Source organism: Scyliorhinus torazame, chromosome 3, assembly GCF_047496885.1.
Source record: "Scyliorhinus torazame isolate Kashiwa2021f chromosome 3, sScyTor2.1, whole genome shotgun sequence".
NCBI classification, from domain to species: Eukaryota; Metazoa; Chordata; class Chondrichthyes; order Carcharhiniformes; family Scyliorhinidae; genus Scyliorhinus; species Scyliorhinus torazame.
In genome coordinates this window covers 88944780-88970118 of record NC_092709.1, presented here as the reverse complement: position 1 = coordinate 88970118, position 25339 = coordinate 88944780, and the positions used below count along the sequence as shown (strand labels likewise).

The 25339-nt window shown below is 49.6% G+C and overlaps 1 protein-coding gene across 1 annotated transcript in view; it reads left to right on the top strand.

The window, feature by feature from the left end:
* Positions 1–1133: 1133 nt before the first annotated feature.
* The window catches only part of cpe (carboxypeptidase E), a 196383-nt gene continuing 172177 nt past the window's right edge, over positions 1134–25339 (top strand). The window contains exon 1 of the mRNA XM_072495937.1: positions 1134–1506. Coding sequence (XP_072352038.1) covers positions 1230–1506 — 277 coding nt within the window. The 5' untranslated portion in view covers positions 1134–1229. The remainder of the gene's footprint in view (positions 1507–25339) is intronic.

The following is a 25339-nucleotide window of genomic DNA, read 5'->3' as shown; positions in this document are numbered from 1 at the left end:
GTTACAAGTTACAGAGGGACATAGATAAGCTGCAGCGCTGGGCTGAGAGGTGGCAAATGGAATTTAATGCAGAAAAGTGTGAGGTGATTCATTTTGGAAGGAATAACAGGAAGACAGAGTACTGGGCTAATGGTAAGATTCTTGGCAGTGTGGATGAGCAGAGAGATCTCGGTGTCCATGTACATAGATCCCTGAAAGTTGCCACCCAGGTTGATAGGGTTGTTAAGAAGGCGTACGGTGTGTTAGCTTTTATTGGTAGAGGGATTGAGTTTTGGAGCCATGAGGTCATGTTGCAGCTGTACAAAACTCTGGTGCGGCCGCATTTGGAGTATTGCGTGCAATTCTGGTCGCCGCATTGTAGGAAGGATGTGGAAGCATTGGAAAGGGTGCAGAGGGGATTTACCAGAATGTTGCCTGGTATGGTGGGAAGATCCTATGAGGAAAGGCTGAGGGACTTGAGGCTCTTTTTGTTGGAGAGAAGAAGCTTAAGAGATGACTTAATTGAGGCATACAAGATGATCAGAGGATTGGATAGGGTGGACAGTGAGAGCCTTTTCCCTCGGATGGTGATGTCTAGCACGAGGGGACATAGCTTTAAATTGAGGGGAGATGTCAGAAGTAGGTTCTTTACTCAGAGAGTAGTACGGGTGTGGAATGCCCTGCCTGCAACAGTAGTGGACTCACCAACACTAAGGACATTCAAATGGTCATTGGATAGACATATGGACGATAAGGGAATAGTGTAGATGGGCTTTAGAATGGTTTCACAGGTCGGCGCAACATCGAGGGCCGAAGGGCCTGTACTGCGCTGTAATGTTCTATGTTCTATGTTGGTTGAACTCCATGATACATTTTGGGGTTCTGAAAACGCCTCGCCCATAACAACAGCGAAATGATAATAATAATGTTCTTTGGTTCCACAGAAGTGTAGGAAAATGCAGTGGTCACAACATCCTGACAACAGAAAGGACAAAAAGGTGCCACAGCAACACTGATGCAAGTGTGCAATCAGAATTAAATTATCTCCTTCAACCTTGACAATGCCCTTTTAAAGTGTATGTGTGTGTGTGTCAGATTGGTTTGTGTCAGCAGTGAGCGGCTCCTCCCCTTTGCCGGGTTGTCAATTTATTCGCGCTGCTGTTTCTTATCTGGGCGCTGAGGCGGTTGAGTCGCTCTCCATTTATTCGCAGGGTTCCTGCTGAGGTGCGGCAACCCAACCCCGGTTGAACATGACCCTGTGCCGGCTTTTCCTGACCTGCTCGGCCGTGTGGGCGGCAGTAGCCTGGGCCAGGGCAGCGATGCCCGCCGGCAGCCCGGGAGCCCCCGACTGGGTGTCCCAGGGCATCCCGTTCGAGTACCACCGGTACGTGGAGCTGCGCGAAGCCCTGGTGGGCGTCTGGCTCCAGTGCCCCAGCATCAGCCGCATCTACACGGTGGGCAAGAGCTTCGAGAAGCGGGAGCTGCTGGCCATCGAGATGACGGACAACCCCGGGAAGCACGAGCCGGGTAATTCATTTATCTTTCCGTTACCGCGAACAGCTCGGTCTTGCAGTCCCAAAGTCAGCTTCTAAATTAAACGGGACGATAAAGAGACCGCAATGATGAAAAATGGTAATGAATGAAATGTCTCTTTCTCGCTTTATTGCAAAGACTTTATTTTGGTTTCTGGTCCTTTGGGGTTATGTAGATAAATGCAGAGTGGTTGCAATAAGCAACAAACCCTGAAATGGAGGGTTTGTACAGCATTCTCTGGGGTATGTCTGCTCGCTGCTGTATGTGCTCCTGCTTGTCTGGGAATATTGTGTTTTTTGTAATGGATGTGCAATCGTATCAACCTGAAGTGTTCTGTTATATTTTGGCGATGAACGGAATTTTGCGAGGAGGGCAACAGTCGGTTGGGATGGAGTTTAGTTCGGGTGTTTTCCCCTCGTCACCTGCCTTGCAGCCGGACCAGTTCAGCCTGCATTTTAGATCATGTCAATACAATTTCCTTCTGATTTTTCCAGACCATTCCTATCATTTAGCCATCTTTTAGTCCTGGTTTGTATGTAATGGGCCTGCGCACGTTTGGATTCCCCCCCCACTCCCCGCAGATTAAACCCACACCAGCGAGGGCCCTGGGCTCATCCCACTTTACCTTTCCATTTTCAAATGGCTGCTGCTGTTTCAACCTTCCCAATGTGACACGCATTAATAGTCAGAGCTCGCACCGCGGCACGGTTGTAGCCGTAAGATATAAAATCTCTCTCAAAAAGATGTCGCCTTGTTTGAGTCGCGACATGGATGGGAGGGACATCATTTCAGGCTGGGCTTCTGCCAAAAGACATGTGGCTTGATACCTGATGTATAATTAGCCAGATCCAGCTGAGTTCGCGCCCAGCTCCTCTCCCGCTCGAGGTGACAATATAGTTCTCGTGGAGACTGCTGAGCCTCCAGTTTATTTTTCACAGTCGAAAGGCAGATTTGTTTTAAATCGAGTAGGTGTCAGAATATTACAAATAACAGACGCGCAACTTTGGACACCAAAGATGCATACTGGTGAAAAGGATTTGTATTTGAACATACAGTGCAGAAGGAGGCCATTCGGCCCATCGAGTCTGCACCGACCCACTTTAAGCCCTCACTTCCATCCTATTCCCGTAACCCAATAACCCCATCTAACCTTTTTGGACACTGTCGGGCAATTTAGTGTGTCCAATCCACCCAACTGGCACGTCGTTGGACTGTGGGAGGAGAACATGCAGACCTCCGCACGGACAGTGACCCAGCGGGGAATCGAACCTGGTGCCGTGAAGCCACGGTGCTAACCACTGTGCTACCATGCTGCCCTAGATTTGCTGAGAAGGTAGGAAAATAAATTGGGTGAGAATGCATTGAATTTGGCTGAGTTGTGTTGCCCATTCATTTCACATACACCCTCTTCCTGGCAGGGTCACAGTTTGCATTGGGAGCATTGTTCTTTGAGGGTGTGTTTTTTAAAAAAACAGATGTTCATAAAAAGATGTTAACCAAATAGGTAACAGGAGAAAATTATTTCAAGTGGGCAGCATGGTGGTTAGCACTGGGTTTCCTTCGGGTGCTCTGGTTTCCTCCCACAGTCCAAAGATGTGCAGGTTAGTTGGATTGACCATGCTAAACTGCCCCTTGGTGTCCAAAGATGTGCAAGTTAGCTGGGGTTTCGGGGATAGAGTGGGGGCCTGGCCCTAGGTAGGGAGTGCTCTTTTAGAATGGGCTCTTTCTGCACTGTAGGAGTTCTATGTTTCTAAGTTCAATTTTAAGGAATAATTCTGCTGCTTTTGGGAAAAATGGCCGTAGCATTATTTACAAATGCTCCAAATATCTCCCCATCCTTGTTAGGCCATTGTGAGCGTCACAATAGCTCCGTGGTTAGCACTGTTGCTTCACAGCACCAGGGACCCAGGTTTGTTTCTCGGCTTGGGTCACTGGGCGGAGTCTGCATGTTCCTCCCGTGCCTGCGTGGGTTTCCTCCAGGTGCTCGCTTTCCTCCCACAAGTCCTGAAAGAAACGCTTGTTGACTGAATTAGCATTCTGAATTCTCCCTCTGTGTAGCCGAACAAGCGCTGCCGAGTGTGGTGACGAGGGTGTTTTCACAGTAACGTCATTGCTGTGTTAATGTAAGCCTACTTGTGACACTAAGAAAGATTATTATTACTAAGGTATTTTTGAAGGGTGGGAAAAGGAGCTAATACAAAGACTAAGAGGGGTGCCACAGTGGTGCAGTGGTTAGCACTGCTGCCTCATGGCGTTGAGGACCATGGTTCGATCCCGGCCCCGGGTCACTGTCTATGTGGAGTTTGCACATTCTTCCCATGTCTGCGTGGGTCTCACCCCCACAATCCAAAGATGTGCAGTAGGTAGATTGGCCACGCAAGATTGCCCCTTGGAAAACAAAATTAATTGGATACTTTAAATTTATAAAAAAAGGCTAAGAGAAAGTTGCTTCCTTTGAATGTTAACAGGTCGTTAGAATCATGGAATGCCTACGGTGCAGAAGGTGGCCATTTGACCCATAGTGTCTGCACTGATCCTTCGAAAGAGCACTCTCTACCCAGGTCTACTGCTCCACCCACCCCACCCTGTCACTGTAGCCCCACCTGCACATCACTGGACGCTAAGGGAAATTTAGCATGGCCAATCCACCTAACCTGCACATCCTTGAACTGTGGGAGGAAACCAGGACACCCGAAGGAAACCCACGCAGACACAGGGAGAACATGCAAATTCCACACGCCGTCATCCAGGTCCCTGATGCTGTGAGGCAGCAGTGCTAACCACCGTGCCACCCTACAGATACCCAGACTCCTGTTTAAATTAAAGTATTTCACTAATAATATTCCATTAGCTTCTCCAGATAATTGTGGCAACATCTTTCAACATCACACTGCTGTAATATAAATCATTAGCTGTGCGTACGGTTCCTTTCAGACTGGAAAGCAAAAGCACCTTTTTAAACAAAAAAAGAATATGACCTTTCAGAAGTAATTCACTTTAATAACTGTCTGAATTGAAACACATGCAGCCTTTATTCTGCCTGCTGTTTGGTGCAGTGGGAGCAGACATCTGATTCATGTTAATGATGTAGATTGAGGGATGTTTTCCGCTGTGTGGTGCTGCTGAAAGCTAAGTGAACCATATTTCAGGTTTCACTGGGTTTGCTTGCATTGATGTATGAGATACTCTTTAATTGTAAGAAGGTTCTGAACATTTACAATGCCAACCACAACTTGCTGGTCAGTACCAGTGTTCCAAATGCTTCCTGCACAATAACGGCACCCACACACTTCCATTATTCTTCCTAAATGGCACCGGGAATTGCCAACATGTAGAGGGGTGGATGCATTGAAATTTTAATGTAGGTTAAACAACGGAAGTACTGCAGGAGTGCAAACACTGACAAACAATTGTCATAGAACTTACAGTGCAGAAGGAGGCCATTCGGCCCATCGAGTCTGCACCGGCTCTTTGAAAGAGCACCCTACCCAAGCCCACATCTCCACCTTATCCCCATAACCCAGTAACCCCACCCAACACTAATTTTGGACACTAAAGGCAATTTAGCACGGCCAATCCACCTAACCTGCACATCTTTGGACTGTGGGAGGAAACCGGAGCACCCGGAGGAAACCCACGCACACACAGGGAGAACGTGCAGACTCCGCACAGACAGTGACCCAAGCTGGGAATCGAACCTGGGACCCTGGAGCTGTGAAGCAATTGTGCTAACCACCATGCTACCGTGCTTCCCCAAACAATTGTTTATTGTTATTATACTTGTGTAAAATTGTTTTGTTACCACAATGGAAGAACGATTATAATTAATTTCTTAGTAATGTAATAGTTGATCAGTAAGAGACTGTAAATGAATAAACTGAGACCAGTACAGTATGTCATTTCGATGCTGTTTTTCTTATGCATATTGATTTCTCCATAACCTAATTGTACTCCTGGCTTCTTGAGCTTTCATGATTTTAATCACTTCACCATTGGTGGCCATGCCTACAATTGCTTAGGCCCTAAACTCTGGAATTCCCTCCCTACTTCTGTCCTTTAAGTTGCACCTTCAAACTGACCTATGACCAAACTTTTGGTCATCTGAGCTAATACCGCCATATGTGGCTGGATACTCCTGTGAATCACCATCTTATTACATTCAAAGGTTCAACATAAATACAAGTTAATTTGTTAGTGAGTGCTTTATTTCTGAGGCAAGGCACCATAGCAGCTTGAATATTGATTTGCCTGCAAATATGAAACTGCCTATTTCTGAACTTTTCATTTACTACTTTAACCATCATTGCTCAGGTGTCATGGGCAATATACTTGTGTAAAATAATTTTGTTTCCACAATGGAAGAACAACTAGAATTAATTTGTTGGTCATGTAATACCCAACCCTGTTCAGTTTGTTTGCTTTTTCCTTCACTGCACATATTTTTCCATTTAAAAACTGAGGCAGCCAAACCAGAACTGAGGATGTTTACTCCTTAATCACCCTGTTAGAAATGTTAGTCAGTACCAGGTATGCATCTTCTCAAAGGTCCATAGGAAAAGAGAGACACCTTTTTTCTTGAGGAGAGGAGAAAGGCCTCTTCGAACACTTGCCGGTTCACTGACGATGGAAACATATGGCAAGCAGATTGGTGAGTCACCTTTGCATAGGCCTTCACCATTTAAAAAAAAAAAAAAAAAAATAAAAATAAATTTAGAGTACCCAATTCATTTTTTTTTCCAAGGGGCAATTTAGTGTGTGGCCAATTCACCTACCCTGCACATTTTTGGGTTGTGGGGGCGAAACTCACGCAAACACTGGGATAATGTGCAAACTCCACACGGACAGTGACCCAGAGTCGGGATCGAACCTGGGACCTCGGGGCCGTGAGGCAGCAGGGCTAACCCACTGTGCCACCGTGCTGCCCCTGGGGCTTCAACATTAACCCCAGAAATATGAAACCAGCACTATCAAGGTGTGTGTGTCTCGGTGTGTAAAATGTATCTTTTATCACTTTTTTTTAATAGTGCGGTACAAATTTGTTATTGATCTCTAAGATCAATAGAAGTGAAATGCCTTGAAAGGGAGTGTAAAATGAGTGCGGGCAAATCAGCAGGGACTCCAGTGGTTCAAGAAGGGGGCACTTTCTCGAGGGGAATTGGGGATGGACAATGAATTCTGCCCTAGCCAACGAACTCTCGTTGAATTAAATAAAATAAGAACTTGCCAATCAGCATTCCTTTAACTTCTCATACAGTATAAGATGATTTCCCCCTTGTACTAGTATTTTTGAGAAGTGACCTGATGAGTGCAAGATAGAAATATTTGACAAGTTGTTTTTTTTTGTTTTTTTTTTGTTTGTAATACTCCAGTTCTATATTAGTGTACAGTACATTATGTCCAGATAGTTAATCTCCAGATAGTTAATCTATGTTAATTTTACTCCTCAAATTGCGCAGGCTGTTCTGCTCGGTCTAGCATAAGCACTGAATTGTTGCTCTGACATGGCTGAAATCCTGATAACTGTGCACACTAATCTGTATCTACTTGACAGCTTCTTTTTTTTTTAACTAAAAGGTAGCTGAATTAAAGGCAGAAGGAACTTTTCATTCATATAACTCCTCCTCATCAATCCCTCCCTCATGTCCCAACATGGTTTCACAATTAATTAGAAATGCATGCAATAAAGGAACAATGGTAATTATGGGTGATTTTAATCTGCATATAGATGGGCAAATCAAATTATTCATAATCCTGTAGAAGGAATTCCTGAAATATATATGGGATGGTTTTCTGGATCAATACGTTGAGGAATCAACTAGTGAACCGGCTATCCTAGACAGGTATTGTCATTGGCAATCTAGTTGTGTGCGACCCTTCGGATGACCGACCATAATATGATAGAATTTTTCATCAAGATGGAGAGTAAAGTAGCTGATTTTGAGACTAGGGTCCAGAATCTCTAAATAAAGGAAACTACGTTGATATGAGGCACTTTTCGAGTGGGTTATGAAGGATTGGGAAATGTTACTTAAAGGGCAATGTCAATGGATAGGCAAGGGCAAATATTCAAGGAGTGCATGGGTGAATTGCAACAAATGTTTGTTCCTGTCTGGTGCAAAAATAAAACTGGAAAGTTGACCAAACCATAGCTTACAAGGGAAGTTAAAGATGGTATGAATTCCAAAGAAGAAGCATACAAACTGGCCAAGAAAAACAATAGATCTGATGTTGCCTTTTTCTCCTTTTACTCTGTCCTTTCTGTGGCTCTGTCCCAATTATGGCAATCAGTGAATTTGCCCTTCTTTCTATGTTATCTATGTCCTAATGCTTAGAGTGGCGGTATCATTTGATACCTGGCGACAAGTTTCAACTGGCTATCGATCAAAGAGCCAAACACCAGTTAGTTAGTTCAAGGTCAAGGATACTTTATTTACACACAATTAGTCATGCAACATAAACACTACTAGTTAACTACACCTATCGACTAAGACAACCTGTACTTAACTTCGGGAACCCGTCTTAGGTCAGAACAGTGGCCGCTGTTCGATTCTTCTGGATCTCATAGAGTCCGAAGGAATAACTGCTGCTCAGCTGGGCTCATCCGTCTGGGCGTTGAACTTGGACTTGCTTCTGGTGTTGCTGCAATTGGTGATGGCCGTGATCGGGGTACCAGGTCCAAGAGAGGACGAACATGTGGCAAACTCCTCTTTTTTATACTTGGGGGTTTTCGCGCTCTTTTGGGCGTTCCTTCGGTTTGGGCCCTACTAATTGGGTGATCCCTGATCACTCCGTTCGATTCTTAACTAATAAGTGGGTGGGGATCTGGATGGCTGGGTGTGTCCCAAGTGGTCACTGACCCAGTTGTTTACGTTTCGCTTGAGCAGCGAACAACGAGTACCAGTCCTTTGTTTTGGTGAAGGTGGGCCATCAAATGCTAATCGGCCCCATTACAATGCTAATTGGTAGGAGTTTTGATACCGTCTGGACTTCTTGCTCACAAATATGCATTTCAGGCTCTGAGCCTGCCTGCCTGAGTCTTTGGCTTGTCCATTTTACCCGCTAGTCTTTGCAAATTTCTCTGTACCTAGTTTGAAGTGGCCATCCCAGATGGCTACACTGGATTGGGAGCAGGTTAGAATTCGGCAAAGGAGGACCAAGGGATTGATTAGGAAGGGGAGAATTGAGTACGAGAGTAAACTTGTAGCGAACATAAAAACTGACTGAAAGTTTCCTTGGGTATGTGAAGAGAAAAAGATTGTGAAGACAAATGTCGGTCCCATACAGTCAGAAATAAGGGAATTTAGAACTGGGAACAAAGAAATGACTGACCAAATAAATACGTACTTTGGTTCTGTCTTCATAAAGGAGGATACAAATAGTTATGAACACAAGTGTTTAGTGAGAGGGAGGAACTGAAGAGATTAATGTTGGTAGATAAATAATATTGGGGAAATTGATGGGATTGAAGGCTGGATATATCTCCAGGGCCTGCTAATCTATATCTCCAAGTACTTCAGAAAGTGGCTGTAGAAATATTGGATACATTGTTGGTCATCTTCCAAGATTCTGTAGACGCTGGGGGGTAACTCCACTATTTAAAAAGGGAGGTAGAGAGAAAACAATGACGTTAGTAGGGGGGAAAATTCTATTATCAAGCATTTTATAACCGAGCACTTGGAAAACCAGTGGCAGGATTGGACAACCAGCATGGATTTATGATTTTGATGATGGAAGGAAATGTAATATCTCCACATTTTCAGATGACACCAAGCAGGGTGGGTGGGAGGGTGAGCTGTGAAGAGGATGCAGAGATCCTTGTCCAACTTGATTTGGACAAGTTGAGTGAGTGGGCAAATTAATGGCAGATGCAGTATCATTTGGATAAAGTCACTGAAGGTAACCATGCAGCTGCAGCAGGTGGTAAATAAGTTAAATGGTATGTTGGCCTTCACCGAGAAGATTTTGGCCTTCATAAAGAAAGGATTTGAAAAAGGAGTAGGGATGTCTTGCTGCAATTATACAGGACTTTGGTGAGTCCACACCTGGAATGTTGTATGCAGTTTTGGTCTCCTTATCTGAAGAAGGACATTCTTGCTATGGAGAGTGCAGAGATGGTTTACCAGACTGATTCCTGGGATGGTGAGACTGACATATGAGGAGAAATCGAATCAGGATTTTATTCACTGGAGATCCAAAGAATGAGTGGGGCAGGGGTTTCTTAGAAACCTACAAAATTCTAACCGGACTAGACGGTAGATGCAATAATGTTGTTCCTGATGGTGGGGGTGCCCAGAAATTGGAGTCACAGGCTGAGCATTGAGATGAGGAGAAATCTCTTCACCCACAGAAAGCAGTTTTTTTCCAAGAAGCAGATAGATACAGCACTTGGGCGAAGAGGATCAAAGAAAAAGCAAGGAGGGCGGGATCAGGCGATTGAGTTGGCTCTTGGATGATCAGCCATGATTACAATGAATGGCAGAGCAGCTCAAGGACTAAATGGCTTTCTCCTGCGCCTATTTTCTGTGATTGCTTTTAAAGAGCTGTTGCTGTGTAGGCGTATACAACACATGTTGATGGGACCTCACTGTACACAAACAACAACCCTGCAAACTGTGCAAAATTAATTTGGGAGAACTGTTTTTAGGCTATCTGATATCTCCAAACAGAGGTGGATGGATTATTTCCCATTTGGTGGCAGTTAACAGGAGTAGCGCACTTGGATGCATCCATTGTGTCACAATGTGTGTGATCATGATGCCACAGACATCAGTGGGCTGATTCAACACCAGGATACAAAAATCTGTCAACAAATATGCAGGTGGTAGCTTATTTCCTTCTGAAGGACTATGAAGCAGGATACTCTTTGGCCTGCAACTATTTAAAGGGACACTCTGGAAGATGCAGCTGGGAAGCCTTTGACTTACTTACACTCGGGGAGTTGAAAACACGAGTGAGTTGCTGGAAGAAATTTGCTATTTTCCTGAGCAAGAAAAGGAAGAAAAAACATGTAACATGCAAGTGTGATGTGAGACAGAACTTTTTCACACGGTGAATGGTTTGGGTCTGGAATGCACTGCCTGGAAGTGTGGTGGAAGTAGGTTCAATAGAAGCATTCATGAGGGCATTAGATATTTATATGCAGGGGTACTGGGGACTTCCGGGTCGCGGTGATGCGGAGCTAAGCCGCGCGAGTTGGCAGCTCTCGCAGAAACTGACCTTTGGGCCCGCAAAGGGAGCCCCAACAGACCTTTTTAAAAAAAAAAAAAAAAATAAAATAATTTTTTTTTTAAATCAATCCGTGGGGAAGAACGGAGGAAGTCCCCTAAAGACCTGCATGGACTGGACCCGCAGTGAAACGGCGAGGAAAGTGGCCCTGGAGCAGCGGGAGAAGAAAGAAGAAAAAAACAAAATGGCGGCGCCCATGGACAGAGAGGAGATGAAAGAGTTCATCAAGTGCTGCTTCGAGGAGCTGCGTAAGGAGATGGTGGCGCCTATACTGGCAATGGTGGAAAACCTTGGAGCAACCCAGAAAGCCCAAGGGGTGAAGATTCAGGAGATCCAGGAAAAAGTGAGTGAGAACGGCGATGAGCTCGTGGGCCTGGCGGAGAGAGTGGAGCGGCACGAGGCGCTGCACAGGACGTGGGCGGGAAGACTCGAAGACCTGGAGAACAGATCAAGGAGAAACAACTTGAGGATCCTGGGTCTCCCAGAAGGAATGGAGGGGGCCGATGCCGCGGCATATGCGGGCACAATGATCGGGACGCTGATGGGTGCGGAGGCCCCCCCCGGGATTGCTGGAGCTGGATGGGGCGCACCGAGTGCTAGCGAGGAAGCCCAAGACAAAAGAGCCGCCAAGGGCGATGGTGGTGAGATTTCACCGGTTTACGGACAGAGAGAGGATCCTGAAATGGGCCAAGAAGGAACGGAGCAGCAAGTGGGACAATGCGGAGATCAGAATATACCCGGACTGGAGCGCGGAGGTCGCTAAGCGGAGAGCGGGTTTCAACCGGGCCAAAGCGGTGCTGCACCGGAAAGGGGTGAAATTTGGAATGCTGCAGCCAGCGCGACTGTGGGTTACACATAATGGCCAACACCACTACTTCGAAACGCCCGAAGAGGCGTGGGCCTTTTTATACTAGCTGAAAAATTGGACTCTAATTGAGGATTTGTGTGGGAGGGGGGTGTTTGAGGGTTGAAGTATGACGGTTGTTGTACATAGGGGGTCAACCACGCGCAGGAAAGGATATATGGGCTGGGGGAGAGGGACAAGGCCATGACAGGAGCTGCGCCATGGGAGGCGGGGCAGGCTTTGGGAAGCGTGGGGTTGTCTTTCCCGCGCGCGGCAAAAAAAGGCGGGAAGGGGAACAAAGGAATGTACATTGATTGGGAGATACCCACATGGGGGGGGTTAAAGGGATAGCGGGGGAAGCCAGGGTCAGCAGGTGTCAGCTGACTTACGGGAGGGATATGGGGGGAGCAAAAAAGCTAGACTGGGATCTAGCGAAGGGGGGGGGGGGGAGGAAAGGGTTGCTGCTGCACTGGCCGAAAGAGAACAGGACACAGAAGAGGTGGCTGGGCCAGGGGTCCCCCAGCTGGGGGACTGGAGAGTGAGGGAGACGTGGACAAGGGACTGGCCCAGAAAAGGAGATGGCTAGTGGGGGGGTGGGAGTCCCTCCAATCCGGCTGATAACGTGGAACGTGAGGAGCCTGAATGGGCCGGTGAACCGGGCACGAGTGTTCGCGCACTTGAAGGGACTGAAGGCAGATGTGGCAATGCTCCAAGAGACACACCTGAAGGTGGCGGACCAGGTCAGGTTAAGAAAGGGATGGGTAGGACAGTTATTTCACTTGGGATTGGACGCAAAAAATAGATGGGTGGCAATTCTGGTGGGAAAGCATGTGTCATTTGAGGCCAAGACTATCGTAGCGGATAATGGAGGGAGATATGTGATGGTGAGTGGTAGGTTGCAAGGGACGTGGGTGGTGTTGGTAAATGTATACGCCCCAAACTGGGATGATGCTGGATTCATGAAGCGCATGTTGGGGTGCATTCCGGACCTGGAGGTAGGAGGACTAATAATGGGAGGGGATTTCAATACGGTGCTGGACCCAGCACTGGACCGCTCCAGATCAAGGACGGGAAGGAGGCCGGCGGCGGCCAAGGTACTAAGGGGGTTTATGGATCAGATGGGGGGAGTGGACCCATGGAGGTTTGCAAGACCGCAGGCCAGGGAATTTTATTTTTTCTCCCACGTGCATGAGGCTTACTCCCGGATCGATTTCTTTGTTCTGGGCAGGGCGCTCATCCCGAGAGTGGGGGGGACGGAGTATTCAGCCATAGCCGTTTCGGACCATGCCCTGCACTGGGTGGAACTGGAGCTGGGAGAGGAGAGGGACCAACGCCCGCTGTGGCGGCTGGATGTGGGACTGCTGGCCGATGAGGTGGTGTGTGGGAAGGTGAGGGGGTGTATTGAAAGGTACTTGGAGGCCAACGACAACGGGGAGGTGCGAGTGGGGGTGGTATGGGAGGCGGTGATCAGGGGAGAGCTGATCTCCATCAGGGCTCATAGGGAGAAGATAGAGGGAATGGAAAGGGAGAGGCTAGTGGGGGAGATCTTGCGGGTGGACAGGAGATACGCAGAGGCCCCGGAGGAAAGATTACTTGGGGAAAGGCGATGGCTCCAGACGGAGTTTGACCTGCTGACCACGGGTAAGGCGGAGGCACAATGGAGGAAGGCGCAAGGGGCGACTTACGAGTACGGGGAAAAGGCTAGTCGGATGCCAGCTCCGTAAGAGGGCGGCATCGAGGGAAATAGGGGGAATCAAAGATGGAAGGGGAGCCACGGTTCGAAGGGCAATGGAAATAAATAAGGTATTTAAGGACTTCTATGAAGAGCTGTACAGATCCCAGCCCCCAGGGGGGGAAGGGGGGGGATGAGGCGATTCCTGGATCAGCTGGGGTTCCCGAGGGTGGAGGAGCAGGAGGCGGTTGGTTTAGGGGCACCAATTGGGTTGGAGGAGCTGAGTAAGGGTTTGGGGAGCATGCAGGCGGGGAAGGCCCCGGGGCTGGACGGGTTCCCGGTAGAGTTCTATAGAAAATATGTGGACCTGCTGGCCCCGCTACTAGTGAGGACCTTCAACGAGGCAAGAGAGGAGGGAACCCTGCCCCAGACAATGTCGGAGGCGACAATCTCCCTGATTCTAAAGCGAGACAAGGATCCACAGCAATGTGAATCGTACAGGCCGATTTCGCTCCTCAATGTGGATGCTAAGCTATTGGCGAAGGTACTGGCCACTAGGATTGAGGACTGTGTCCCGGGAGTGATTCACGAAGAACAAACAGGATTCGTAAAGGGCAGGCAGTTAAATACCAATGTGCGGCGGCTCTTAAACGTGATAATGATGCCTTCGGAGGAGGGAGAGGCGGAGATAGTGGCAGCTATGGACGCGGAAAAAGCCTTTGACCGAGTAGAGTGGGAGTACCTCTGGGAGGTATTGCGCAGGTTTGGGTTCGGGGGAGGGTTTATTAGATGGGTTAAGCTCCTTTACAGCGCCCCGGTGGCGAGCGTAGTGACAAACCGGCGGAGGTCGGAGTACTTTCGGCTGTACCGAGGGACAAGGCGGGTGCCCCCTGTCCCCCCTCTTGTTTGCATTGGCGATCGAACCCTTGGCCATATCACTTAGGGAGTCTCAGAAATGGAGAGGGATAGTCCGCGGGGGAGAGGAGCATCGGGTATCGCTATATGCGGATGACCTGCTGCTATACGTGGCGGACCCAATGGAGGGGATGGTGGAGGTCATGCAGACTCTGAAGGAGTTTGGAGAGTTCTCGGGCTACAAGCTTAATGTAGAGAAGAGTGAGCTTTTTGTATTCCAGGCAGGGGACCAAGAAAGAGGGATAGGGGACCTGCCGCTGAGGAGGGCGGAGAGGAGTTTTCTGTATCTGGGGATCCAGATAGCCAGAAGTTGGGGGGCCCTACATAAACTGAATTTGACGAGGGTGGTGGAGCAAATGGAGGAGGATTTTAAAAGATGGGACATGCTCCCGCTCTTGTTGGCGGGGTAGGGTGCAGTCAGTCAAAATGGTGGTCCTTCCGAGGTTTTTGTTCGTGTATCAGTGCCTCCCCATCGTGATCACCAAGGGCTTTTTCAAGAGAGTAGGTAGGAGTATCATTGGGTATGTGTGGGCAAATAAGACCCCGAGGGTTAGGAGAGGGTTCTTGGAACGCAACAGGGACCGAGGAGGGTTGGCTTTGCCAAACCAAGAGAGTTACTACTGGGCAGCAAATGTGGCGATGGTCCGTAAGTGGGTTATGGAGGGAGAGGGGGCGGCATGGAAGAGGATGGAGATGGCGTCCTGTAAAGGAACTAACCTGGGGGCGTTGGTAACGGCACCGCTGCCGCTCTCGCCGACAAAATACACCACAAGCCCGGTGGTGGCAGCAACACTAAAGATCTGGGGCCAGTGGAGAAGACACGGGTGCAATGGGAGCATCGGTGTGGTCCACGATCAGGGGTAACCACCGGTTTGTCCCGGGGAAGATGGACGGGGGGTTCCAAGGCTGGCATCGGGTGGGGATAAGAAGAATGGGGGACCTGTTCATTGACGGGACATTTGCGAGCCTGGGGGCACTGGAGGAGAAATTTGAGTTACCCCAGGGAAATGCCTTTAGATATATGCAGGTGAGGGCTTTTGTGAGGCGACAGGTGAGGGAATTTCCGTTGCTCCCGGCACAAGAAGTTCAAGATAGGGTGATCTCGGGGGTATGGGTCCGGGGAGGGCAAGGTGTCGGAAATATACCAAGAGATGAAAGAAGAGGGGGAAGCGCTAGTAGAAGAGTTCAAAGGTAAATGGGAGGAGGAGCTGGGGGAGGAGATTGAGGAAGGGCTATGGGCCGACGCCCTGGGTAGGGTTAATACCTCCTCCTCGTGTGCCAGACTCAGTCTGATACAATTTAAGGTGGTTCACAGAGCGCATCTGACGAGGGCGCGGCTGAGTAGGTTCTTTGGGGTAGAGGATAGATGTGAAAGATGTTCAGGGAGCCCGGCGAACCATGTCCATATATTTTGGTCATGCCCGGCATTGGAGGGGTTCTGGAGAGGAGTGGCGGGAGTAATATCCCAGGTGGTGAAAGTCCGGGTCAAGCCAAGCTGGGGGCTAGCAATATTTGGAGTGGTGGATGAGCCGGGAGTGCAGGAGGCGAAAGAGGCCGGAATTCTGGCCTTTGCGTCCCTAGTAGCCCGGCGAAGGGTCTTGCTATTGTGGAAGGAGGCGAAGCCCCCTAGCCTGGAGGCCTGGATTAACGACATGGCGGGGTTCATAAAATTGGAGAGAATTAAGTTCGCTTTGAGAGGGTCTGCACAGGGGTTCTACAGGCAGTGGCAACCGTTCCTAGAATATCTCGCGGAGCGTTAGAAGAAGGTCGTTCAGCAGCAACCTGGGGGGGGGGGGGGGGGGGAAGAGGGAACGAGAGACTGTTTGAGGGGATGGACGAGCGGGAGATAGCATGGAGGGTGGGGGGAAATGGTACGCGCGGCCAAGAGCCAGTGTATAAAGCTATGTAAATATACCACCTTGCCATGTATATATCTTGCTCAGGGAGAATTTGCGTTATTTTGTTACGGTGGTGGGGTGGGGGGGGGGGGGGGGTGATTGTTTGTAAGGGGAAAAAAATTGTGTTGTTAAAAAATCTTAATAAAAAATATTAAAAAAAAAAAAAAAAATGCAGGGGTACTGGGAAAAAGCAGGGAGATGGGAGATGGTCTTGATGCTCATTTGGAGAGGCGTGCAGACACAGTGGCCGAATGGCCTCCTCCTGCATTGTATTCTCCTACATTGTATCGCTTTTTTGTGATTGATTACCATGCACAGGAATGAGGGCATTAGTTCCAGTGCAACTTGCTTTGCCACATAAGCAGAGAGGGGACATCCTGAGATGGTCTACTGGGAGTATCATTCCAATTTTGGAATGAGCAGTACCTCCAGGAAGTTTTGCTTCACTAGGGAAGTAGTGATGGAATTGTGACATGCCCTTGACAAAGACCTGGGGCAGGATTGCGGGTGGGGCCCGGCCCGGCCCGGAGAAGAACCCCCTCCTGGGCATGCGCAGGAAACACATTGGTGGTTCTGCGTGTGTGCCAGAGCATGCCGGCGGTTCTGCACATGCGGCGGCCCTTCGGTGCCGGTTGGCGTAGCGCCAACCCCTCCGGCGCCAGCCTAGCCCCCGGAAGTGTGGAGGATTCCGCAACTTCCAGGTGGCCCGATGCCGGAGTGGTTTGCGCCACTCTTAGCCGGCGTTAGGTGGTCCTGCCAATTGCGGGAGAATCCTGGCCCTCGAGACTCAAACCAGCATGTGGATGGCCCACCCAGTGGCTGGGTAGTTTTCCAGCAACTAGTTCCTTCCAGTTGGGAACAGGCAACAACAGCAGCGTGTTGCAGTTCATCATAAACAGAGGCACCTGGGAAGTGACAGAGACTCTCGACAACAGAGAACTTCATTTTCTTCAGGGTCAAGCTGCCTGGTTTAAATTTCAAACAATGCTTGGCCATTACCTGTGTGCCACCATCAACTGGTGCTCTCTCCATGGCAATGCCACTTCCAATCAGAGCCAACCCAACTTCCAATCAGAGCCAACCCTAACAGCACTGTGGGTGAACCTACACCAGAGTCTGCAGCAATTCAAGAAGGCAATGCATTATGTCTTTTTCATTTTTATTCTTTTTTTAAATGTTTCCAATATTAAGGGGCAATTTAGCGTGGCCAATCCACCTATCCAGCATATCTTTGGGTTATGGGGGTGAGACCTGTCATGATATTCAGGTAAACATCATAGCACATACATACTGATGGACAGATCAACTGACCAATCAACACACACACAACACCACAGGCAAGAGCATACACAGTACAAAACAGGGAACACAACACTTCCTGGGCATTCCAGCAGGAGACAGTTCAGAGCACAGAGCTCATAGCAAGCCACTCAGACATCCAGCATGTGCTGAGTGCCACTACAAGATAGTATTAGGAATAGGTCCACAGATTCTAGGATTATGATCGAACATCAGTAACCAGTTTACCACTAAATAAATGTTAGCAATAAAACTGAGTTGTACCATGCGCAACCGTGTTGGTTCGTCTGTATAGCAGAGTACCCAACACATCATAGTACCAGGAGTAACTGTGGGACCTACCTACGGATCCTCCGGAATCTGCCATCCTGCGCCATGGACACTGTCAGCACACCGCAGACGCTACAAGTCGCTGGAAACCTCGGCGTTAATTGGAAGCTGTTCAAACAGCGCTTCCAGCTCTTCCTGGAAGCCAATGAAAAGGAGAGTGCTTCGGACACCAGAAAGATCGCCATCCTCCTCTCCACGGCAGGTCAACACGCCATCCATGTGTACAACTCCCTGGTGTTCGCGGAAGGTGAGGACAAGACCAAATACAAGACGGTCCTTCTCAAACTCGACCAACAGTTCAACGTCGAGGTCAACGAGAGTTTCGAGAGGTATCTCTTCCAGCAGCGCCTGCAGGGTAAGGATGAGCCCTTTCAATCCTTCCTTACGCACCTCCCTATCCTCGCGCAGTCCTGCGGTTACGACACCACCTCCGATTCCATGATTCGGGACCAGATCATTTTTGGGGTCACCTCGGGCACCCTACGCCAGCAGCTCTTTAAAAAAAAGTCCTCACCCTAGCCTCCACAATTGAAGCCTGTGTCCAGCATGTAAACACGACTAGCCGCTACTCACAATTTCAGGCGGCCGAATCGGCGCGGCAGGGGTCCTACGCGGCTGGATCGGCGAGGCAGGCGTCCTACGAGGCCGAACGGGTCCAGGCGATCGAGTTCCTCCCGGGCCATGGCCCGGACGAGGGCGGCCATTTCGCCCACTTTTCGAGGCCTCCCGCGTTTGTGCGCGCCAAAAATGACGTTGACACACCGGGACGTGATGCGCAGGCGCGCTCGATGCAAGACCGAACTGCGCATGCGCGGTGGGGCAACGAACGCCAGACCGAACTGCGCATGCGCGGTGGGGCAACGAACGCCATTACGACACGACGTGCGGCAATTGCGGAGCCGCACATTTAAAGCGGCAACGTACCGCAAGAAACCAACAATGCCTCCGCTGTGGCAAGGTGGGCCACTACGCAGCCTGCTGTCGAGCAGCTCAACCTGCCAATGTTCCCCAATTCTGACAACCTCGCAGGGACATGCGGACCATTCAGCCTCCTTACTACGAGTCGTGCCCAGACCAGTGACACAGACGACTGGGACGCCTTCCGTGTTGCGGTCATTGATAGGAACCGGATGTCTCTAGCCAGGACCCACCAGCCGTTGCAAGTGAACACTGTCAATCCAGGTGATGAATGGTGTGCCACCCTAACGGTCAACCGATCACCGATAACATTCCGTCTGGACACTGGTGCCTCCGCCAACCTCATAGCATGGTCAGTCTTCTACGCCATGAAGGTCAGACCACCAATTCTGCCATCCCGTTGCAAGATGGTTGACTACAATGGGAACGTTACCCCGGCTATGGGACTGCCAGCTCCAGGTGACACACACACGCCACACTCTCATTCGAGATAGTCGGATCATCAAAGGACTCCCTGCTAGGCGCACAGGCGTGTAAGGTTCTCCACCTCGTGCAACGAGTCCACGCTCTGTCTCCAGAAGGCACACCTGACTTCCCGGATGCAGAATTCAGGGCACAGCTCCAATCGCTCCTCTCCCACAACCAGGAGGCGTTCGAGGGCATGGGAACACTGCCCTACACCTACAGAATTTGGCTCAAACCGGACGCCACCCCGCTCAATCACGCACCTCGCAGGGTCCCAGCGCCACTCAAAGACCGCCTCAAGCAGCAGCTGCAGGATCTCCAGGACCAAGGGGTGCTATCCCGGGTCACGGAGCCCATGCCAGGGGTCAGCTCCATGGTGTGTGTTAAGCCCTCCGGCGAGCTCCGGATCTGCATTGATCCAAAAAACCTCAACAACAACATAATGAGGGAACACTACCCCATACCCAAATGGGAAGAGATCACGAGCAAAATGGCCCGGGCTAAAATCTTCACAACTGGATGCCTCGAAGGGTTTTTGGCAGATCCAACTGGATCAGTCCAGCCGAAAGCTGTGCACCTTCAACACCTCTTTCGGCAGGTTCTGCTATAATAGAATGCCATTTGGCATCATCTCGGCAAAAGAGGTCTTTCACAGGATCATGGAGCAGATGATGGAGGGCATCGAAGGGGTGCGCGTCTACGTGGACAACGTCATCTGGTCCACCACACCACAGGAGCACCTCAATTGTCTCCAGCGTGTCTTTGCGCGCATACGGGAAAACGGCCTGCGCCTCAACCGAGCCAAGTGTTCTTTCGGCCAAACCGAGCTGAAGTTCCTGGGGGACCACATTTCCCGGTCAGGGGTCCGTCCGGATGCAGACAAGGTGAGCGCCATTACAGCCATGCCGCAGCTGGCAGACAAGAAAGCAGTGCTACGCTTCCTAGGCATGGTCAACTTCCTGGGGAAATTCATTCCCAACCTTGCCTCCCACACGACGTCTCTGCGCCACCTCGTCAAGATGTCCACTGAGTTCCAGTGGCTGCCCCACACACCAGAAGAAATGGGAGGAACTCAAAATTAAGCTCACCACAGCCCCAGTATTGGCGTTTTTCGACACGTCTCGTGACACTAAAATTTCGACTGATGCCAGCCAGTCCGGCATTGGGGCGGTACTCCTGCAGCGGGATGACTCTGCGTCATGGGCCCCGGTCGCCTATGCCTCGCGGGCCATGACCCCTACAGAACAGCGCTACGCGCAGATCGAAAAGGAGTGCCTGGGTTTGCTGACCGGAATAGACCAGTTCCATGACTACGTGTATGGTCTCCCCCAGTTTACCGTTGAGACTGACCATCGCCCCTTGGTCAGCATCATAAATAAGGACCTGAACGAGATGACCCCTCACCTCCAGCGCATCCTACTTAAACTCAGGAGGTATGACTTCCAACTGGTCTACACCCCGGGAAAGGTCCTTATCATTGCGAATGCCCTATCTAGAGCAGTGAGCACACCGCCCGACTTGGAGGGGTTCGTCTGTCAGGTCGAAGCGCAGGTGGCCTTCACATCGACAAATCTGCCAACTGATGACTCCAGTCTGGCCCGTATTCGTCGGGAAACTGCGGCTGACCCCCTTCTACAACGGGTGATGCGCCACATGATGGGTGGGTGGCTCAAACTACGGTGCCCGCAGTTCTACAATGTCCGAGACGACTTGGCCATCATTGATGGTGTCCTTCTAAAGCTGGATCAGATTGTGATTCCGCACAGCATGCACAAGCTGGTCCTCGACCAACTACACTAAGGCCATCTGGGGGTCGAGCAGTGCAGACGGAGGCCCCGAGAGGCGGTATACTGGCCGGGCATCAGTGATGACATTGCCAATATGGTGCTCAACTGCCCCACCTGCCAAAGGTTTCAACCGGCGCAGCCTCCTGAGACGCTTCAGCCCCATGAGCTGGTCACGTCCCCCTGGGCGAAGGTGGGTGTGGACCTTTATCACGCGCTCGGCAGGGACTATGTAATCATCATTGATTACTTTTCCAACTATCCAGAGGTCATACGCCTGCACGATTTGACATCGTCCGCTGTCACAAGGGCCTGCAAAGACACCTTCGCTCGCCACGGCATTCCGATTACTGTCATGTCGGACAATGGGCCCTGTTTTGCCAGCCAGGAATGGTCATCCTTTGGAGCTTCATATGGCTTCACACATGTGACGCCCAGCCCTCTGCAATCCCAGTCCAATGGAAAGGCGGAGAAGGGCGTTCACATCGTCAAGCGGCTCCTCTGCAAAGCTGCTGCTGCCGGATCGGATTTCTGCCTAGCCCTGCTGGCCCATCGCTCGGCCCCACTAGCCACTGGCCTCTCACCAGCCTAGCTGTTGATGGGTCGTGCCTCAGGACCACTGTGCCATCCATTCTGGTACCCCCAACCAACCATGCTCCGGTACTACACAGAATGCAACAGCAGCGCGTTTGCCAGAAGATGGCATATGACACACGGGCAACTGATCTTTCCGTCCTGGCGACGCCGTCCGCATCCACCTCCCAGAAGGTGGCTGGTCAGCACCTGCCGAAGTTCTCCGACGCGTGGCTCCCCGCTCGTTCCTGGTTCGCATGCCTGATGGCTCCATTCGTAGGCGCAATCGCCGGGCTCTTCGCCTACTTCCTCGCTCGCTGCGGGAACTTACACCGACACCGCACCCTCCTGTTGTTCCTGATATCGACTTCGTGGAGCTTCCTGCCACCATGCCCCTTCCGTCATCGCCCGTGGCCAGGCCCATTCCTCAGCCGGTGGATCCAGACCCACCATTGAGGCGGTCAACCCGAATTCGTCGCCCACCTACTAGACTGGACTTATGAGCCTGTTTACATTGAACTCATAATACCACTGTGTTAATATGTTTCTGTTCTTCCTTGTCGTTACAGGAGTTTGTTTTTGTCGTTCAACATTTCCCCGTTCTTTGTTAATGGTACAATCTCTTTGTTATGTCGCATCCGACATCGCCCCTTGTATGTAGTTTAGCCCCATGTACATGCTGTAGATATTGCGCGCACACACACATTCAGCTGCACTCAGTACACATCTCTATTTATAACCACATAGGCACATGTTCTTGTACAAAAGGGGGGATGTCATGATATTCAGGTAAACATCATAGCACATACATACTGATGGACAGGTCAATGGACCAATCAACACACACGCAACACCACAGCCAAGAGCATACACAGTACAAAACAGGGAACACGACACTTCCTGGGCATTCCAGCAGGAGACAGTTCAGAGCACAGAGCTCATAGCAAGCCACTCCGACATCCAGCATGTGCTGAGTGCCACTACAAGATAGTATTAGGAATAGGTCCACAGATTCTAGGGTTTAGGAATAGGTCCACAGATTCTAGGGTTATGATCGCACCTCAGTAACCAATTTACCACTGTAAATAAATGTTAGCAATAAAACTGAGTTGTACCATTCGCAACCGTGTTGGTTCGTCTGTGTAGCAGAATACCCAACACATCAAGACCCATGCAGACATGGGCAGTGCCAGGCTGTCACCTGGCTGGCAGTGTCAAGGTGCCCAGGCGTCACCAGGATCCCACTCTGCCCCGATACCGGTTGCCTGGTCCCTGTTTGTGCAGACCAGTGCTAAATGGCGTCTGGCTGGTATGGTCTCTGCGAGGCCAGTAGATCCCGAGAGCAGGTTCGACCTTGCATTGGCAGAGTTTAGTGAGCTTTTAAACTCACTCCCACCCATTGTGCGCGGGATCCAGATCACTGTCCAGCGTGATCACGTTAGATCTAGTGAGGCATAATGGCCATCAGGAATCCCGGGAGAGGCCTCTCCTGGGATCTACCAGCCGTGTCCCATCCGCCACCGTGCCAGCAGAATTATTTCTTGTGTATTATTTGTTTTGCAGTAGATTGGTCTGCATTACTGTCGTGGTTCTTATTTTTCTACAGAACTTTGCGTTTGTTTCCTTCTTTCCTCTGTTTGCCAGCAACCTGATTGTTTTGACACAGTTAAACTTTAGAATTTGATGCTTTTCTTGTCTAAGCTTTTCTTGACAAAACAAATGCACCTCATCAAAGTGATTTCCATTAGGAAACAAAAATTGTTGCGCGTGCTTGAAGTTTGTAATTTTAAACTCTGAAGACAAAATTTCACATTCACGTACGTAAGGGATTTGCCTGCCAGAAAATTTATAGGGGCACGGTGTTCTAGAGAAATCTGGCCAAATGCACTTAGTTTCTTAAATTACAAAGTGACTACAATCCAAAGTACATCATTGGTTATGAATGTTCAAAATACATTTATATTTTCTTTCTCTCTTTCTAGCAGTTGAAAAACTGCTTCTTCTGGTCCTTTTTTATGCCAGTAAGAGTCTGGTATCATTGTGACCATTATCTAAATCAAACAATATAGTATTAGTTCTTATTTTTCACACATTTTACCTTACATATGATCTTATCTTTCGATCAGGATTATGACATTGTTCCATGTACTTGCTCCAGTCTGCCCTGATGAATAATTTTCGCTTAATAGAACTGGGCAAGTGCTGAGACTCGCTTTACTCATTTTGTGCTCTCTTGGCAGGTACTAGTTTATGTATTGTGTGCAGTTACTTGGGAAACCTTGTCATGCCAACTTGGGATATACTGCTTCTCACAAATTATAACATCATCAAACCTTTGTATTATTGAGTGGATGAAATCCCTCTGCTCTGAATTGTATTTACTTACAGTTTCAGAGAGGGTTCTCCTAATTGTCAGCTGTAACTCAGTAGAAAATAGGTAGAAACATCTCTGAGCATAAACAATTTTACACTTTTTTTTAATGAGTTTCCACAGGACTTGATAAAAACATGGGTTAACAAACAATGGCTGACAAATTTGTTAACATCAAATCATAAAATTAACTTGGGAGTTCATGGAGAGGGCTGTGAAAGTAGTGTGGTTGATGTTGGGATTTCAGAAGGTGTTTGATAAACGTATTACATAATAGACTTGTTAGAAATATTGAAGTCGGACTTCTGGGTGCGGCGATGACCAGCTAGGTCGCACGTTTCGGCATCTCCCGGTGGAACGGACTTTTGGGCTCTTGATAGGAGCCCCAACGGCAATTTTAACGGCAAAAAACACTGTGCTGTAATCCAGAAGGGAATCCCCCCTGGACACGGATGGAAAAAAGAGAGGAAAGTGGCCAGATTGCGGTGGATCCTCTAGAGCAGTGGCCAGGAAGGCAGGCACAAAGCAAGATGGCGTCGGAAGGAGGCAGTTTAATATGGGGCCCTGACCAACAAGAGTTCCTGCGGCGTTGCGTGGAAGAACTCAAAAAGGAGATGAAGAAGGAGCTGTTGGCCCCGATATTACAAGCGATTGAGGGGCTAAAGGAGGAGCAAAAGACCCAGGAACAGGAGCTTCGGATCGTGAAGGCAAAGGCTGCTGAGAATGAGGACGATGTACAGGGCCTGGTGGTGAAAACGGAGATGCACGAGGCACAACACAAAAGGTGTGTGGAAAGGCTGGAGGTGCTGGAGAATAATGCGAGGAGGAAGAATTTAAGGATTCTTGGTCTTCCCGAAGGTGTAGAAGGGGCGGACGTCGGGGCATATGTGAGCACGATGCTGCACTTGTTAATGGGATTGGAGGCCCCGACGGGTCCGCCGGAGGAGGATTGGAGGCCCCGACTGGTCCGCTGGAGGTGGAGGGAGCCTATCGAGTTATGGCGCGAAGACCGAGGGCTGGAGAAATTCCTCGAGCCATAGTGGTGAGATTTCTCCGATATAAGGACAGAGAGATGGTCCTCAGATGGGCAAAGAAAACTCGGAGCAGTAGGTGGGAGAACGCGGTGACCCGCGTATATCAAGATTGGAGTGCGGAGGTGGCGAGAAGGAGGGCAAGCTTTAATCGGGCCAAGGCGGTACTGCACAAACGGAAGATTAAATTTGGAATGCTGCAACTGGCAAGACTGTGGGTCACACATCAAGGGAAACACCACTACTTCGAAACGGCAGATGAGGCGTGGACATTTATTGGTGAGGAGAAACTGGAGTGAGCGGGCCATAAAAAGAACGTTTGGGACAAAGTGGGGGGGTGAATATGTGGGATGAAGGGGGGGAAAAGATGGAAGAGATGACTTCCCAAGTTGTTAATCCTGCGACCCTGTAACTTTTCTCTCTTCCCCATGTCGTGGGGGAGGGGGGGGGGGGGGAGGGAGGATGAGGAGCTGAGGGCACCGGCCATTGGGGGCGGGGCCAA